At 47.7% G+C, this 19,379-nt stretch overlaps 1 protein-coding gene across 2 annotated transcripts in view; it reads left to right on the forward strand.

Moving 5' to 3' along the window:
- The window catches only part of C8H1orf21 (chromosome 8 C1orf21 homolog), a 100,529-nt gene extending 84,129 nt beyond the window's left edge, over positions 1–16,400 (forward strand). For both annotated transcript variants that reach the window (XM_074546289.1, XM_005487044.4), the window contains exons 4-6: positions 4,910–4,986; positions 8,419–8,479; positions 15,627–16,400. In XM_074546289.1, coding sequence (XP_074402390.1) covers positions 4,910–4,986; positions 8,419–8,479; positions 15,627–15,665 — 177 coding nt within the window. In that variant the 3' untranslated portion in view covers positions 15,666–16,400. The remainder of the gene's footprint in view (positions 1–4,909; positions 4,987–8,418; positions 8,480–15,626) is intronic.
- The last annotated feature ends 2,979 nt before the right edge of the window (positions 16,401–19,379 follow it).

The raw sequence follows: 19,379 nt of genomic DNA on the forward strand, positions 1-19,379 counted from the left end.
TTTATTTTTCCCCTCACTTTATGTTTTTGGCTGGATTTTTCTGATTTTTGGGCTCTTGCAGCTTGAGTTGAGTGTAAAGAGGGTGTTAGATGTTCTTCTGAAAATAATCCCTTCACAGTTTGTAACATCTCAGAAGCATTTAAAAAGAATTATCAATGTGTTACTGCCCCACTCACCGTGTGTGCCCCTCTGCATGACTGGTAAATAAGCACTGAAAGCAGCATTCCCTGTCTTCACAGCAATGGAGGCCTTTTGGTGGGCTGCAGGAAGCTGCTCAGGATTTACACATTTCTCTTTTTTTTAACCTGTTTTTATCCCATTTTGAGTAAAGGTTTGGGGTTTTTTTGGGCTTTACGAACCCTGCTTTTCCATATTGCATTCCAGGAGCTGGAGTTCCTACAGCAGAATTTCCCAGCAGTTTCCCTGGGAAGGAGGAGCTCCATTGAGTGGCTGGTTTCAGGATGAGGTCTGCCCTCTGGAACACGTTTTGGATCCCTGATGAAAGCACAGGAATTTTCCCTGCCAAGCCTGGGTTGCACTCCCTGTGTCAGTGCAGACTCACTGCGTGGTGCTGGCTGGGTTTGCAGAATCAGGGTTTTTTTCCTAAAATTAATGCCAGGCACTGTGGCTGCTGCTGCAGGCTTGAATGGCCTCAGTCTGCCCCACTGCTGCTTGGGGATAAAACTCAACAAACCTACTCAAAAGTGGGTTTTTCCAATCTCTGATTATACTTTATCACGGAACTAAAGGCTGGATGAGTTTGGAAGAGATCTCTGGATGTCCATGGTCCAGCCCTGTGACTCAGGCAGGGCCAGCTAGAACCTCCTGCCCAGGGGCAAGTCCAGGCAGCTTTTAGACATCTCCAAGGATGGGGATACTGACAGAGATGGGGCATCATGGGCAGCTCCTTCATGCTGGGCTGAGGAGACACTGACCTGGCATAGCAGGAGTATTTAATAAAGCATTCTGTTTCTGACACCCTCCTGGACTGGATGCCTGTACACATTCTGGCAGGGCTAATGTGATTCCTCTGATGAAATTGCATCCAAGAATAATCTCCTTTGACTAATATCCAAGATTTTTCCATATTTGATTTGCCCCTTCATTATAAAGTTACCCTAAATAATGTTTTCAGGTGGTTTTGCTTCCAGGTAGGTAGAGAAAAAAAGAGAGGCTCTCTTCCTGGCAAAGGATAGCACAAAAAATGAGCCCTTAAGTACATATAAAACTAGGAAACTTGAGTAAATCTCATGGGTCAGTGCTTCTCCCTTGTTCACCCTGATGGATGCCGACAGCCCATGAGAGATATTACTACCTGAGCCTGGTGCTCATGACTGAGTGAGGTTAAAAAGTGCTGGGCTGGCATATTGAAATTCAACATCTCATCATTCAGTCCATTTCTGACTGATGCATTTGGTTCCTCCTTTTCAAAAACAATTATTTTAAAGAATATTTTATGGCATAAAGAGAAAACAAATACTTCATTTTTCCTCTAACTGACTTTAATGATGATTTGCTCAGGTCCAGAAAGCAGCTAAAGGTGCTGTTGGCTCCTTTGAAGGAAAGTGTCATCTTGATATAAATCAGGAATATTATTTTACAAGGATTGTTAGCAGCTTACCTGAGTCAATCTGTGGCAGCCTTATGAAGAAAAGCAAAATACTTCAAATGAAGTTCACATGTCTCTAGAAGTGGGCTCATCAGAGGGGAGGCATCAAGGGAAATGTTGACAGATATTTAATTATAGTGGCAGTAGTGGCTGTTGCTGTGTTAATAGCATCTGGCAGCAGAGTCACTGCCATCTGTTAGTGCCCTGAAATCCTGGAGATGGTGCATCCTTTATGGAGGAATTAACAATAATTAACAAATCTATCACATGAAATCACCTTGATTGGATGACAGCCCTACCTTGATAATGATTAATTGCAAAATAATGTGGAATAAAATGTCCACTATTCTCCTTTTTTGCTACTGCTTCTGTACAAATGCAGCATGCTGGGGGATTTCCTTTCAAGCCTGTGGTGTGGGGCAGCATATTTGCTGCATTTATTGTAAATAATCCTTATAAGCAGAGCTAGATTAAAACCAAGCTTCTGCATATTCATTTCAGTTTGCAATAGATTAGGTCTCAAAAACCAGTTATGGTTCTTTTGGTGCATGGTAACTTACTTAATGTTAAATAAGGGAGAAAATGGTAACTTACTTAATGTTAAATAAGGGAGAAAATGAGGTTGGACTGCCAGAAGTGACCCTTCAGCCAAAGTCAAGTCAGTCTGGAAGAACAATCTGACTGCATTAAAGCACTTCAAGGTGTTTTTGTTAGCTCAGTATTAGAAGCCAAGCCATTAATTTCTGATGAGTCAGTTTGTCTTCAGAGCTATGAGTAAAAAATATTGCATTTGTTTGCATTTGGAAGAATTATTTTTGAATATCTATTTTTATCCAAGCCAATATTTCGATCAGTGCTGTAATGAAATATCACTGCTGTAAATAAGAGTTATAAACAAAGCAATGAGCCAATTTGAGACCTGCTTGGGTTTTATTTTTCTCTTAACTCTTCCTTTTCTGTCTCTTCCTGCTGAGCAACAGATGGAGAAGGTAACATACTCTTTGCTTAAATAGGAGAATTGTAATAGATAATTGAGGTGTGGTAATTAACAGGAGCAATAGGAGGGAAAGAGTAAACTCTGGAATCTTGAAGTCAACTAAACAGGAATTTTATTTCTCTTTTCCCATGTGTGTCAGTTAATATTCTGAATATTGCTCTGGGACCCACAGTGAGAAGGCAACATATACTTTTCTTGTGTCTTTCTATTTGTTGCTAAGTGCCAGAAGTTTCTTTAGGGTGGGATTTGGACTGAGTGCAGCTCCTGATGGAGCTGCACTGACACCAAGCCACGAGCAGAGATGGAAAGCTGAGTTTGTGCTGCCTTGATTTATCACAGCTTCCAACACAGGAGCTGTAGATCAGAGTCTTCCCTTCCCCTTCCCATCCCATGGAGTGGATCTGAGGATGAAGGCTCAGGAGGCTGGGGCTCAGCTGATTTATGGCTTTGTTCTTTTCTCCATGAGACCCATGCCTCTCTTTTTGTTCTGCTCTGACAGCCATGAGTCAGACATGAGCTTATGGGTTGTGTGTCTGTGTACACACACGTGTTCATCACACTCAACGTGTACATGTCACACCCTCCCAGCCCTGTTGAGATTGGAAGATGCTTTGAAAAAAGGGATTTTGTTTTTTGTTCTGCTGCTCTGGCGTGATATCACAGGATGCTGAGCAGGCAGTGGCTGGTGGGGGGTAGCAAACACTGACACCCTTGTTAGGGCCTGGAAGAAGGGCTTGTTTCTCTCTCACTGCTATTGTCATGCAAGGCACTGTTCCCTGGTTAGGAGGATTAGAAGATATGCATTAAACAGTGTTAAATATGCTGAGGCAGTTGATGTTTACAGCCCTTGTAGAATTATTCATTAAAATATTAACTGCTAGACAGCCTCCTTTTTTTTTTTAATTCAGTGATTTAGTAGCCCTTTCCAAAACCTTGTGTGATTCAGACATTCAAAGACTAAATAAGGCTAAATAAAACCACCAAAATTACCCACAAAAACACTGATTCTTGGGTTTATGTTTCTTAAATTGCCATGAGTGTGACGCGTCTAAGGAATTCAGAGGGATTTGTGGAGAGGGTGAGCTTTGAGATTTGACTCAGACCTCTCCCATCTTCAGCAGCAGCTTTCCCTAACACATGGCACTGGGGAGATCTGGAAGGGGCTGTATCCCTCTGAAGGATTTTGGAGATAAGAGATAGATGTTTGCACTAATTCTGGGTTACAGAAGCTCATGACGTGATGATGAGGTCTTACCAAGCAGTGCTGCCTCTCAACTCTCCCCTCCCAGGCCTTTTTAAAGATGTTTTTAATGGTTCTGGTCCTCTGCAAAGGACAGGGTTGTGTTCTTGTCTGTACACACAGACTGGTTTGGAACCTTAAACCCATCCAGTGCCACCCCTGCCATGGGCAGGGACACCTTCCATTAGCCCAGTTTGTTCCAAGCCCTGGCCTTGGGCACTGCCAGGGATCCAGGGGCAGCCACAGCTTCTCTGGGCACCCTGTGCCAGAATTCCTTTCCAGTATACCATCTGACCCTGCCCTCTGGCAGTGGGAAGCCATTCCCCCTTGTCTTTTTCCCTCCCTCCCTTGTCCCAAGCTCTCCTGGAGCCCCTTTAGGCACTGGAAAGGGCTCGAGGTCTCCCTGGAGCCTTCTCCAGGTGAACACTCCCAGCTCCACAGCACTGGCTCCACAGCAGAAGGGCTCCAGCACTTGACACATCTCTGTGGCCTTCCCTGGACTCTCTCCAGCACCCCCACATCCTTATTTTTGGGAGCTCCAGAGCTGATTTGCTTCCTTGGGCCCCTTGTGCCCAGTTTCGTGGCTGAGCAGTTGCTGCTCTTTCCCAGCACATCTGACCTGTGCTTCCTCCTGCAGACATTCCTTGCTGCTGATGTTTCCCACTCTGCTCTGCCAGCCTGGGGTGCTGGCTGGCTCTGGGACTGCCTTCCCAGTGCTCTGCCCTGCTCTGGGGGAGCTGGAGCCTGCTGTTGGTATTGATTTATATGAGCACCCCCATTTTCCATGCACCGCTGGAGAGTTACCGGCCAGCCTGGAGTTTGATCCCTGGATTTCATCAGTGACCCAGAGGCAATTCCACATGCCACTGAGCCCAGGGTGTTTAAAAATTGCCCACCTGGGGTCATTTCATCTCTTGCGTTACCTTTAATTTCATTTTTGCTGAGCTTTTCTCATTCAGCTGAGCCTGGACCCAGCCAAGTGTGACACCCTGATGACAAATGCCTGTCACCTTTGTGTTCTTCATAAATACTGATGCTGTTGTGTGCTCTTTGTGTGTTTCAGGAAAAAAGTGCCAGTTCAAATTCAAGACTTAAATCTAATAAAGAGATCCCAGGATTAGTACATCAACCCAGAGCAAAGTAAGTTCAACTTTTGTTGTTTAAATCAAAATACAGATAAACACAAGCAGTGTCTGTGAGGTTCACAATTACTGCCTAGGCAAAGACCAGATGACCCAGCAGCCCTAAAGTAATGCTGAGTTGTGTACTAGAGCTGTGTCCCAAGGATGGGAAAGCATCCTCTCCTTTGCACAGCAAAGATGCAGGACTTGAAAAAAGGTGAGATACATCCTATTGTGCCCAAGAGGAGACCCTGTGTTATCTCTCAGCTTTCCATACAACTTACACAGGAAAAACTTCTCTGTATCCACTAGTGTTCCTAAATACAGCTGGGTCAGTCCCAGGGAGGTTTTTACTAGCTCCTGGTGTAGATTAGCAGCTGATCTGCTTGGGACTGGGAATGGTCAGGTTGTTAAAATGAACTTGTTCTGTAGCTGCTCGGTTGGCAAGTTCCATGCCCATGCTCTGCCTGGGGTCAGTCAGTGTTACATGAAATATTTGCCTCCTGTGGCAGAGCTGGTTATTGATAGCTGTAACTCATTTCATTTCTAACTCAGTGTTACATTTTAATCACTAATTGGCTGAGGAATAACTGGTTACACAGAGCCGCATATCGGGTGTGTGAAGAACAAGTGATAAAGGTTTGTGATTTGAGTTTTGGACAGCAGTGAAATGCTGTTCCTTGTGCCCTGCCCTATGGCCACTTACTAACCTAAACTTGCTGCCTCTCAAGTGCCTTGAACAGTGTTTCAAGTCTGGAAACTTCAGTTATTTCCTAATCAGCTGACAGTGTAATTCAGCCTCTTTTGAAAGGGAAAAGCCAAGTGCTTTGGATGTAATTGCGAAGAAATTCATGGTAGGGAGGTGGAGGTAGAAGCACTCTTCAGCAAAGCTGTGCTTCATTATTGTGGTTCAGTCCTTCTCAGCAGGGTCAGAGATGTATTCAAGATGCTCTGACATGAGGTTAATTACTCTGGGATAGAAAAGGGCTGTTCTTTCATTGGGTCATCTTTTGGTACATCCACAGCAGAGGAATTGCATGGGGCTGTGGCTTCCATTCCTTCAGAAAACTCTAATTTGAAAATCCCTGCAGAAATCAGAACTGACCAAAAAGCCTGGTTTTTACCTTGCATTGAGAGAGATAAATATTTCTGTCAGAGACCTGCAAAAATAGGGAAACTCCCAGAGAGGTGCAGAATGTAACATAAGGTTGTTGGGTAGATCCTCCAGTGTTTGCCCAAGACTCTGCTGTTTGCCCAACCTACCACTGCATTTCTGTTTAGTAATAAAGTGGCCGCATGTGTTTGAGTTGCTAATTGCCAAGTCAGCAAACAGCTGTTCTGATGTACAATTTTTATTTTAAGGTTTATCATCTAAAAGCCATGACAATTCTGACTGCGGGGTGGGGTGGCATTAGGTGGAAAAGATCCACTCAGCTGGGAGAGCAGAAATTAATAGATAGATCATTAGATGGATCTTATGGTACTGTTCTGGTACAATGGGTTTTACCTCTAAACAAAACATGGACTAAGTGCCAAATTATAAATTCTTTTGCTGTATTTTGATGTCAGCTGAAAAGTAAGGTTGTGAGGGCTCTTCCCCCTGCAGGAGGATGTAGATTTTTCCATCCAGAGCCCTGGACTCTAAAACCAGGGGATGTAGGGAGCCAGCAGTAGCTTTATGGGGGTCTTTGGCAGAGGAAGAAGGGTTGGTCCTTCCTCTTCACACCTAGTCCTGGTACCTGCCACACCTTCCCCTGCACTCTGCTCTGACCTCACAGACACTTGTTCTCTCTTTTCATCACCAAACTCACTCCCTGACACCTTGAATGATCAAACACAGCCACCAAGTACCCTGGGACAGGTTCATAGCTCAGGGAGTGACAGCAGCCTGAAGCATCACATGGAAGTGGTTATTTCAGACCAGTTTTACTCTGCCAAATCACAAACATTCAGAATGGTTTGGGTTGGCACATGAAAAATCAGCTAACCCAACCTCCCTGTCATGGACAGGGACACCTTCCACTGGAGCAGATCTGTAGGATTATCCTGTGGGAATTTTCAGGGATATGACTGAAAATACATATACAATACTCCTTTTTTTCCCCTGCCTTCTTTTAGTTCTCTTATGAATTATGGCTGGGGTGAGTCACGACAGTATTATCTCATTTTATTAGAAACTGGATTTATGATGTTGTAAAGGCAAGACTATTTTTCAAGCACTTTCCTACTCAGAAAGGGCTGCACTGCCCTCAAATCCCTCTGCAAGGCACCTGAATGTGTAGGTGATGGGTCAGCTGTCCCAAAAAGAGCATCTCTTGCCATCTGAGGAGGAGGTGGGAACCTGAGGAACAGGCAGACAGCTGGGGACAGGAACTCCCTCAACCACTGAAAGGTGAATTGTTCCTGCTCCTGAATCACCAGCTTTAGGTTTTAATGCCATTTCTGAGCCCTCCTGGTGTGAACTGAGCTCCATTTATGTCCCACATAAGCAGATCTTTGTATACGTTCAGCCCATAGCAGGGAGGGCTCAATGCTGAGCTTTGTGGGGAAGTGCAGCCCCGTTGTTGGGCACTCAGGGAGAGCATTAACTCATTACAGCTGAAAGGATCCCTCTGAGGAAGAGGGGATGGGTGGGAATTCAGCAAGCCAAGCCAGCTTTGTGTGCTGGGGAACGGCTCCAAGAGCTGTGTGTCCTTCTGACCATTTGGCATCATTGTCACCGCTGGCTCCGGTCCCCATCCTCCCCTCTCTGCATCTTTTTGTGCTGCACATGGAGTCCCTGGCACATTTCCCTGGGGGCCCAGTGCTCCTCCCTGCTGCTGCTCCAGAGGATGCTCCAGCCTCACCTTCCTGCAGGAGGGAGGCTCTCACCATCCCCTAGCATAGATAAACACCCCAAAAAAACATAAACACCTGCCCCATAAATAAACACCTGCCATCCATCCTCACCCTTTCTGTGTCTCCTCATCCTGTCTGGGTTTTTAGCTTGCAGGTTCCCCATGGGGAAGGACCTGTGGTCTTGTGTGACCATCAGCATTTTATAGACAATGAAAAAAGAGAGGGCTTTTCCAGCCCTCTTTACTAATGCAAAATCATGTCACTGAGCCTCTTGGTGCTGAAGAATTGAAGGGTCTGGAGCACCAGGAGGGGCTGAGGGAGCTGGGAAGGGGCTCAGCCTGGAGAAAAGGAGGCTCAGGGGGGACCTTGTGGCTCTGCACAGCTCCTGACAGGAGGGGACAGCTGTTGTCAGTCTCTTCTCCCCCATAATAAGTGGCAGGACAAGAGGACAGAGTCTTTAACCTCATGTTGTGGGTGTCTCATTCTGTGGTGGCGAGGTTGGCAGTCCTGAAAAACCTCCTGTCCTGAAGGAGGGGGGGGTCTCTCACTCTTCTATAATGTTCTATAATGGGATAAATGCTGCTGGTATTGATATTGTTCCTTTGCCTTCCAGCATGCACATCTCTGAAAGCCAACAAGAATTCTTCAGAATGCTTGATGAAAAAATTGAAAAGGTAAGGCACAGGAATGTGAGCATCCAGTGTCCCTCAGGATGCATGGGGAGGACAGTGCCCTGCCTGCTGCAGCTCTCTGTGTCCTCCATGGTTTGGAGGGGTCTGGCCCAAGATTTCCCTTCCAGCTCCTTGGTTAGATAGCTCAAGTGCAAGGAGGACCAGGAAGGTGAAGAGTTTGCAGGGGGTTCTGAGAGAATCCTTTGTTTTGGGGGAATGTCACCAGTCTGGGATTCATGGCAGGCTAACTCAGATGTTCAGGAGATACATGCTGGGTAAAAGTGGGGTTTTACATCATTGCTGATTTGATGTTTCATCACAACTGGAGTATTAATGCTGTAGTAGCTGGGATAGCCCAGGAATTCTTGCTGAATCTCCTCGAAACAGCCACTGGCTCCAAGGGGTGGTGTGGCTGTGAGTGTTCCCCAGGGCTGTGCCAGTGAAATAATGGTGCTGGAGATGTTTGGAAGAAGAGAATGAATAATTCTTTGCATATCTCAGCTGTCCTGAGAGCAGCTTTTGTGTTTCAGAAAGCTTTTAAATGACACGTTTGGCTCCTTTGTGAGACAGCAGTGCAGGAGCTGGAGCACAGCTCATCCTGGGAGTATGAGGGAGGGAGATGGGGGAGCTGATGTTCACACACCAATTTACTCTTCACACTGCCTGTTTGGGAGTTGTGCATCTTGTTTAAATACTTTATATTAAATATTTGCTTCCTCAGTAGCAGTACACTGAGGAACTAATTTGTTCTGAGTACAGTACACTGAGTACTAATTTGTACTCCCAGTTTCAGACTGGATATTTCAGACTGGATTCCTTTATGGAAAGGGAAGTCAGACACTGGGACAGGCTTCCCAGAGAGCTGCTGGATGCCCCAGGCTTGTCAGTGTTTGAGACATTTGGGCAATGCCCTTAACAGCACGCTGTAATTTCTGGTCAGCCCTGAAGTGCTCAGGCAGTTGATGATTGTAGGTCCTCTCCAAATTAAATACTTCTAGTCTAGTCTAGTCTATTCTTCTGCTCTTTTCTGTTGTGTTCTATTAAGTTGTCATGTTGGGTTGTGGAGTAGAAGGAAATTTTTGCTTGCATGGCTCTGAACTTGTGCCTTCTTTGCCAGCACTCCTGGTCCCAGGAGTCAGAATGCTCCAGTGGGTGCATCTTGTATTTGTCCCAAGAAACACATTTGTTACTTTCCTCTTAAAAAATAAAAATTATAAAAACAAGACATAAAAGGGGAAGAGTAAAAGTGAGGAGTTCATAGATTCCTGAGAAGAATATTTCTGTACCCAGTGTTTCACAGGGGTGAGATTTTATGTAACCTAATGCATTTAAAATGAGAGTTTCTACATATCCATAATACAGCTATATCTCCTTTGAATAAATGCATCACCCTATGAATATTCAGGTTGCTTTTCCTGGACATCATCACCTTCCAGAAGGTTGAGCACAGAATCTCCAGTAAAATGGGTTTTCCAAAGATGTGTCTTATCTGCAGACCAGACAATGCCATCAGGCTGTACCTAATTATGAATTTTGGTTAATTTTTGTTCCTGAGGTCAGGGCACTAACACCCTCATTCCCCAGCTGCCACACTGAGGTGCAGCTGACCCTGTCTCCTGTGTTTGGAGCTGTTTGGATCCCCTTTGAGCTGTTCCCAGGTGATCTCCAGGGCTAATTTGTCTTGGGGATAATTTATCCTGGGGATCAGGAGATTGTCTGTTCAGAGGAAATCCACAGTTTATCTGTCAAAGAGACCAAGTTGCTGACAGCTGATGGGATTGGCAGGAGTTAATGTGCAGCTGAATGTGGGATTTGTGTTCCCTGGGGACCTCCTGTGCCTGAGGAAATAATTTTCATTGGAGAACTTTTGGGGTTTTTAATTCATCTTTGCTCAGAACGCGGTTTTTTTCTTAGTGTTGTCACAAATGCCAAAAAAGATTGGAAAATATGAGGGGCTTTGTCTCATCCTTAAATAGCATTTTTAGTGCCTTCTGCAGGGAGATGGAGGGCAGCAGCAGACACTGAGCAGGATTGTATCAGCTGGAAGGTCTGTGGAGGTGTGGGGGCTGCTGCCTGATGAGGTCCCAACCCTTGTGGTGTTCCCGTGGGTACCAGGGCTGTTGGATTTGTGATGGAGACTCCAGTCAGGAGCAAAAAAACACCCTCATCTCCACTGAGATCCCCAGGGGTGCTGGGTCACCAAATCCAGGTGCCCAGCAGCAGCTCTGAAGTGTGAGCACTGGGCAGGAGGGGGCTTGGAGCTGGCACAGCCATTGTGTGGAATAAAACTCTGCAGCCACGGTGGGAAATGGAAAGAACACAGCCTGCTGTTACACACAGGAAGTGTTTGTGAGTCCTGGAGATCAAAAAAAGCCTTTTTGAAACAGTCTGGAGAGCTTCTGCCCCCAGCAGTGCATTCCTGGCTGCCCCTACAAAGCTGCACTGCCTCCTGCAATTGCATGTCACCCGAAGGTAAAAAACAGAATGTCATGAAGCACAGAGCTTCTGTCTACCAAAATTCAGTGTCAAAACACTGTGAGGCGTTCAGAGGGGGACATCTGCTCTGTCTCTGAGTGAGTCTGTCCCTGCTTCAGGAGCTGGGCCTGAGCTGGCACATACAGAGCTGCCTGTGGTGGTGGTAATGCCATTCAGAGGGATTGCTGGAAGGAAGGAGGAAATCCTGGGATGAGGGCTGGGGTGGGACTGGCTGGGAATGTGGAAGTCAGGCTCCAGTGTAGGCTTGGATATTGGTTCTGCTGGAGTCAGCCCAGTCCTTTCAGAAACAGGAGGATTTGAGGTAAAAATACTCCCAAGCCAGAGTTAGAGGTTAGATGGGAGCAGCTGGAGAGAGCAGAGCAGAGGACAGCACAAGAAGCTGAAGTTACTGTACTGCTGTAGCTGTAGTTAGAATATCCTGAGCTGGCGGAGACCCACAGGGACCATGGAGTCCAGCTCACAGGACAAGCCCAAGAATCCCACCATGTTCCTAAAAACCTTGTCCAGACACTTTCTGACCTGTGGCAGAGCATGGAGAGGAGAGCAGAGGGAACACCAAGGAGCTGTGTGCAGTACAAGGCCCTGAGAGGTGGCAGGGCAGGCTCAGAAATGTTCCCAACATCTGGCAGCAGCTGCAGTGAGTCCTCCTGGGGCTTCCCACTCACTGGGGTTATTGGGAACAGTCACAGGCTTTGCTTTGGGAGACAAGAAGCACCTGTGATCCAGAGTTCAGGGGGAGATGGAACAGAGACAGGCAGTGGGAAGGAGGCAGCTCATCTGCTGCATTATCATCATTTATTGAAAATTAGCCTGAAATCACAGAAAAATATTCCAGTGGAGGATGAGCAACAGGTAATAGCAGCAATTAAGCTCGAGGAGAGCATTCCCTGGAGTAAATCAGAAAGATGTGGGTCAGGAGTACAAGTGATTTGCTTGACCTGAGAGTGAAGGCAGAAATGCACAGAAATGTGGCTTTGGAGAGCAGAGAAGGAGGCAGAGAGTGACTGAACAGCCCTCATAAAGGGAACTCTGCTGGATAAATCTGAGATCTGCTGTGCCCAGCAGAGCAGAAATGGGCTCCACTGGCTGCAGCCAAGACTGGGACAATCACTGCACTCCTGTGGTGGGATAAATCTGGTTTTGAACTAACAGCTCTGATTCAGAAGATAGAAACATGTCCTGGCATCAGGCCATTTGTGTTGGTATTCAGGCAAGTGAATGAATGACCTGGGTTCTCTCCTGGGTCAGCTTGGTCTTGAGCACCAGCACTGTGTTGGGGTGGATGTGCAGGGATTTCTGCACCAATGCACTCACCTGGAGCTGGTGGGAGAGCACCCATCCCGTGGGAGGGATGGCTGGCAGCAGCTCCTGCGTCCCTGGTCACTGATGGCGTAGGGAGAGGGCACAGAGCAGCTCCCTGTGTGGGATGGATGGAAGGGAGTGCCCTTGGGAGAGGGCTGCCAGCCCCACGTAGTACCCAGGGCACGGTGATTAGGCTGAAACTCATTAGCAAAGTGGATTGCTCTTAATGACTCCATTGATTTTTTCCCTAACCAAACGAGAAAGGGACAGAAATGAGTACGCGGTGATTTAGTGCCGCCTCCCGGCATTTTCCTCCCGTCCTTTCTGGGAGCTGTAAACAAAACCAGCCTGGTGAAAATGTTCCCAGAGTGGGCCCTCAGAGGGGGCACTGTGTCCCCAGCCCCTCAGCCCCCAGGAGACAGGGCTGATGCTGGCCCTCTCCAGCTCTGCCTCCTCTGCCTCCCCTTCCTTCTCTCCCTCCCCTGCATCCCCTCCATCCTCACCCTCCTGTCCCTCCCTGCCTGCCCACTCCTCAGGCACAAGGGGCCATTGAGCCAGGTTGTTTATTGGCCTGTCACCCACACAATGGGGAAAAGGCCTCTTTCCTTCTCTTTTTTATTCCCTTAAAGGATAACATGAGCATCCCCTGATACCTGAGGGGCATCAGGAGGGGCAGCAAGAGGAGACAGGGGGATGAGCCCCTGTGGTTTGGGTGCAGGCAGCAGGAAAGGAATGTCAGGCTGCTTTTTAATTCACCTTAAATTCACTCACTCATTTAGAAACACTCCTGGTGTTCTGTGGACATCCACAGAAGCTGACAGTTGTATTTTGAAACTGCAAAGGTGGGAGATGGGATTCCTCAGGGATTAGCTGGACTTGGAGGCACATAGTACAGTTCTCATCTTCCCCAACATAGTTCATTTACTCTTTCAATCATTAAAACTTCTCAGAAACCACAGAATTGGAAGGGACCCACAAGAATCATTGAGTCCAACTTCGAAGTGAATGGCCCATGCACATTGAACCCACAACTTACTTAGTCCATACATTCCCTTAGTAACCATCTGCTCTGTGCCTCTGGCCCCTCTGGATGCAGGAGCCTCCTCCCCCAGACAGAATTTGACAGCCAGCCATGGAATTGTAGAATTAGAGAGAGGTTTGGGTTGGAAGGAACCTTTAAAGGCCACCTGGTCCAGCCCCTGCAGCCAGCAGGAACATTTCCACTGGAGCAGGGTGGTTTCTGCCAGCTTTGAGCTGACCATTTCCCATCAGGTGTTCCCAGGCCCATCTCAGGCACTGCAGCCGCTCAGTGACCAAGGGATCATCTCCTCCAGCATCTGGGAGGCATCCTCTGAAACAACCCACAGGCCAAAAATGGACATTTGAGAGTATTTCACTGGATTGTGGCTTAGGCTGCCTTCCCTCTGCCAGCCCCTCCCAAGGAGCACCGAGGGCACAGCCCTTGTCTTGCATTTCTGGTGCAGTGGGGAGGGCTGTGCCAACAGGGCCCTTTATTCCTTCTCTGATCTCCCTGAGCAGTGCTGACCTTGTTGTTACTGACAGAAATGCATTTGGGGAGTGACATTTGTACCAAAGCTCTGTTGGGCACCACTGGGACTCACTGCACTCTGGGCTGGCCGGGCCCCAGAAGGTGTATGTGTGATGTGTCCCCATGCCAGCAGAGTGCAGGTGGATGTGATGTGTCTGGAAGGACCAGCCCAGCTCCTGGTGGCCTCCAGGCCTTGCTGGGAGCTGCTGTGTCTGTGCCATGGCCAGGGCTGGCTCAGCACCTTGGTTTGGAGCAGTTCTTGGTGTCCATTTGAGAGCTGGTGCCCTTGGCAGCCAGGGAGCAAAGCCAGGAGCAGGAGAACAGCAGGAGGAGTAGGAGGGGAAAGTGCAGGATGGCTTTTCCTCTGTCAGATTTGGGTCTGCTCCAGGCTTTAATAGCAGTGATGGCCTCCAGTGAGGAGTGCAGGGCCATGGGGCTCCCTCTTGAGTGAAGGGATGTCCTGGAGATGCTCTGAGCTCAGCCCTCAGTCGCTGCTGCTGCCTTTCACAGCTCTGAAGCGTTTTGGACAAAGCCTTCATCACCACCAGCTCAGTCTCCTGGATTTATCCAAATGTGCTCCCTGGCCTGGAGAAAACTGAGAGATTTGAGCCTCACTGCAAAGAATTTCAGTGTTCCTTCTTTTTGAGTCACAGCTTTTAGTTCAAAAAATGTAATTTTTTTCCCCTTTCTTTCTGGGTCAGTGATAGCTGAGTTAGAGTTTGGGCTGATGAGTCTCTTGGGGGTTATTTTACTGTACTTAGAAAACCCTTCTGCTCTCAGTGCTGGGCCACTGGGAGCTGTCAGAGCCCTGCACATTGCTGGGTCTGGGCTCCAGCAAAGCCAGCTCTGCAGTCCCACCACTGGCACTGGGAATGTGGAGACATTTTGGAGCCTTTGTTCCAGATGTGCAGCCCAGCTGTGTGCCCCAAATCAGCCGATCACTCCTACCAAGCAACCCTCCCTTTTTTTTCTTTCTGGCTCTCCTTCTCCAGGTGCTCAGGTGATGCACCCAGGAGCAATGGGGAATGGTCCAGAGGTGCAGATGTTGGGTCCTGCACTTGAAGCACTTTGATGGAAGATGCCCTGTGTGGCCTGAGCTGAGCAGCTCAGCTCCAGCAGGTTTTGTGCAGGGTAGCAGGGACAGTGGCTCCTTTCCTGCTGCTCTGCAGGAGCTGGTAGGGAGGGATGGGATGGGATGGGATGGGATGTGCCTGCTCCAGGCCATCCCAAAGGGAATAAAGGCCCAGAGAGATGCTGCTCCACACCTGTGTTTGGGATGGGATAGAAGGCATTACATGGCTGGCCTGATAAGAAATCCATGTTTGGTGAAGCTTAGGCTGAATCCCCTGCAGGACAAGCTTCATTTCAATACCAATGGCATCTTTGCGCTGGGGTTAAACTTCTGCTGGGGTTATCAGATGAGGGATTCTCGTTCACAGCAGCTGCCTTGTGCTGCTCATAGGATTATGTGCTTTGTTGCTTTTGCCTCAGAGATTATCCTTTCACAGCAAATCTCGGGACTGTGTCCATCAAGGTGGATCTTTGCATAAAGCTGGTTTGTAAATCAGTTTGTTGGAGCCCCCCCTGGAATTCACTATGTGGGGGATGATGTTTATGAGATTAATAGTGACAGAAAGGGAAGTGTCTCCTCTCCTGGTTTCCTGCCAATTCCCTGTGTCTGAGGTTTCTGCCCAGCTCTGAATTTAAACCCCCAGGTTCAGAGCACTGCTCTGAGCAAGTGTTGCCTGGATTTATTGCTGTGTGCTTCTCCAAGTACCAACTGCCTGGCCTTTGTCCCTGCAGGGTCGTGACTACTGTTCAGAGGAGGAGGATGTCACATAGTGCCAGCTCTGCCCGAGCCCCGGAGCGCCTCCAGTGTAAATAGATCCAACCCAGCCTTCTGGATACAACCTTTGGGACGTCTGCTCGAGTGAACAGCACTCCATAAACAGAAGAAGACCATTTCCACATTATATGCTCCATTCAGTTACAGTGTTTCCTAATGAACACATGAGGAATATTGCTAAGAACTCGTAAGGAACTGTTTTTGTTGCTGCTAGTTAAAACTTGTTGCAACTTCTCACTTTTTTCTGTGTCCAGATACGCAGCAAATCCTTAAAAGTTAATCCAAAAGACGTTGTTGATTTTATTGAGGCTTCTGGCCTGTTTTCTATCAGATGAGGTAGTGTTATACCAAGCTTCCATAAGTGACCATCCAAGCATCTAAGAAACACCCCTGAGCTGTGTGTCCGTCCGTGTTGGGGCCAGAGTGCTTGTTAGTGCTGGTGATTCCAAGCTTTGGAGATGGGATGTTTTTGCCATGGCAGGCCTTGTTTCTCAGCTGGGAAGAAGCTGAGAAACTACTATCCATTAAAAGCATGTTATCACTGAAATACTGGAAGTGATACAGGAGCAGGAACTTGTATTTTAAGAGGAAAAAAAGTTTCATTTAAAAGGTATCTTAATCAAGGACTAAGCTTGCAGTATTGGCTTTGCTGAGCACGAATGGGAGTGTGATCACAATCATTTTGAATCTCTTTTTTTCTAAGAAAATAAACATTTTACTGTTTTTATGTATTCTTGTCTTTTACCATTCCTACAACACGATGTTTTAAGAGTCTGGGGACAAGGAAGACCAAGCCTCTCCTCTGCCTTGATGTGTCCTGTGGATCTGATCTCTTAAAGCAGCTCTGTGCCAACTGGGGGGGATGTGTTGTGTGTCCTGTAGAGTTTATTTTTCCATATTAAATGGAGAGGATATGACCTTCTCAAAAGCAGATGTAATATTTTTAACAAATGCTGTCATGAGTTAAAAAAAAAAAGGAAAAAATACAGCTTTTGTATTTATTATTTCAAAGAAGATTGTTACCTGTGCTGATATTTCTTCCAGCTTTGATGCCATGTGGGCCAGGGTTTGCACTGCAGCCAGTGGAGAAGCTTTGCCAGTGTAGTTTGCTGTCACTGTGTTGATTTCATTTGTGGGATGGGTGTGAACCAGACTGAGGGTGCATTAACAGCATCTCCTGGGGTGTGGCTAACACGAGTGGGGCACTCAGCCCAAATATTGGCCATTTTTCACTGGGCTTTCTGAAAATCAGATCCCTCTAAAGGGTCTGAGTCCCTCAAAGCTCACCTGTGGCCTCTGCAGATCTCTGAGTTATTGCTGAGTTTCCTGACTAAAGAGGTTTCCCTGAATGTGGGCTCTGAGTGGGGCTGGACAGTCCATATCAGAAGATTTCATTCCCCACCAGTATTGTACCTGGAATATCTCCAGAAACCCCCAGCTCCCTCTGCTGCCATCCCTGCACTGGATTTACCTCTGGATTTTGGGGATGAGCAGTGGGGACAGACCTGGCAGTTGTTCCTGCGAGCCCATCCAGCTGCAGCAGCTCTGAGGCTGCAAACCACCCTGTTTGTGAAGGTTTGAAATGAGGCTGCAAACCACCCTGTTTGTAAAGGTTTGTGAGGCTGCAAACCAGCCTGTTTGTAAAGGTAGAAGCTCTTTCTGAGCTCTGCAGGCTCCCCTGCTGCCTCAGCCTGAGCCCAGTGGTTGCTGTTCCAGGATTCAGACAACCCAAGAGCTTCAGCAGCTTTCCCCACAAGAGCTCAGTGTCAGGGCTCTCTATGGTGTATTCAGCTGTTTCCTTTTAGTGGTCAAAAGCCACCAGCCAGCTCTGATCTCCCTAAATCCTTGCTCATTTCAGCAGCTGCATTGGCCAGGCAGCCCCTCCCAAGTATCCTGACCCCCCTGGAGACAAAGTTTCTCTGCCTCCCTCCCATCCCGGGGCTGTCCTGGGGCTGTGGCATCTCTGAGTGCTACAGAGCTGTTGGGTTTTGGGATGAATTCTTCAAGGTGATGCCTCTCTCCTCCTGGATATGATTTTTTTCCATAATTTATGCCAGCTCTTGAGCAGGTGACTACGCTTGGGAGAGCTGAGAGATTGTGCATTTCAATTATTTAAAACACTTTAATTAATAAAGAGTCCTGGGGCTTGGTCCCACAAACCCTTCTCTGCAAAGCACTTCGGAAAAGCTTTCACAGTCGTGCAGGAGTGATGGGGTTGGGTCTGTTGTTCTGGAACATCTTGTGTGTAAATGTCCCACACAAACACTGTGTTAGACACATTGTGGTCTTTCCTTCAGCCACCTCTTAGTTTTAATAATTCTTTTATTTAACATTTTCCTTGCTGCTGCTGCTGGCACTGGAGACCTGCGCTTCGCTGGACATTTTGGGAGAGAGGAGAAGCAATTCCCATCTTGCCTGTGCTCGTATTCCAGCCAGGAGCAGGTGCTTCAGACTTGGGGATGAGTCAAAGCCTCCCTGCTGGAGCTGTAGATGGCAATATTTGGGAAGGCCTGGGTGGGCTGGGGGGCACTGGGGTGGGCAGGAGGTTTGGAATTCTTCCACCTTTGCAAAATCTCCTGGGATTCTGGGATTCTTCCACCTTTGCAAAACACTGGCAGATTTTATTAGAAGTCTAAATATATGTGGCAGCTGAAGGTCTGTGATAATACAAGCAGGTTACTCTGGCTGGAAGTGCATCTCTCCTTGGAGCTCTACCTCCCCATTGCTTTGCTCTGCTCAAATACATTCAGCAGTGTGGAGAAAGGAGGCTGGGAAGGGAAGGAGAACTTGCTCCTATCTGGTATGCTGGGCTGTAAATGGGATTTCAAGGTTCCTCTCAAAATGCCAGGGAAGGGATTTGAGCCCCAATCTTCAGGAGGCTGATGCAGTATTTCCTGAGCTCCATGTCATATTTTGGGATCTTGGAGAGAATGGTGGTGGAGGGGTTTTGCAATCAACCTTGTTCCTCGAAGTGCATTTTCCTTTGTCCAGAGCCCTTTGAGTGGTGCTGTTTTTCCTCCTTGGAGCCTGCCCCAAGCAATGGGAGGGAAACTGAGGAGCTGCTGCCCAGCCCAAGCCCAGCCTTGGGCCTTGTTGTCTCTCTTGTTTAATTACTGACAGTTCCACTTCACCTGTGCCCCCTCCCAGCCCCTTCCACCCTCAGTTAACACTGATTTCTTCCCTTGCATTCAGAGGTTTGGTTCTTCTGAATTAGGTCTCCCTGCCAGGATCCAGCAGAGCTGGGATCCACAGGGAACTGTGCCCTGCCACAAACTCCAGGCTGGCTCAGTGCCCCTCTCCATGCCCTGTAAACAGCAGGAGCAGCAGGCCCTCAGCAATCCCAGGATTTTTTGCAGCGTGCCTCTTTCCTGGTGACTGCCCCAGAGCACAGCAAGATTTAATGATGATGACTCTGGATGATGAGCTGGGAGCACAGGGATCCATGAAGCACCAGGGAGTCATGTTTGAACTCCAGAGACATCGCTGTCATCGCATGAGAATGGGCCTGGAGAGAAATATTCTGTTCCCAGCTATTTTGGTTTTACCAGGTCTGTAAAACAGTAATTTCCTGTCACTTCAATTTGGAGTCAGCAATGACTCAACTCCAGATCAGCCTGGCTGACACACCAGGCCTTCAGGATAGGAGAGGCTGGCTGAGGTGTGTGTCTGTCAGAGAGCAGATGTCACATGGGCTTTGCACAAAAGGGTGG

Source organism: Zonotrichia albicollis, chromosome 8 (assembly GCF_047830755.1).
Source record: "Zonotrichia albicollis isolate bZonAlb1 chromosome 8, bZonAlb1.hap1, whole genome shotgun sequence".
Classification (NCBI taxonomy): domain Eukaryota; kingdom Metazoa; phylum Chordata; class Aves; order Passeriformes; family Passerellidae; genus Zonotrichia; species Zonotrichia albicollis.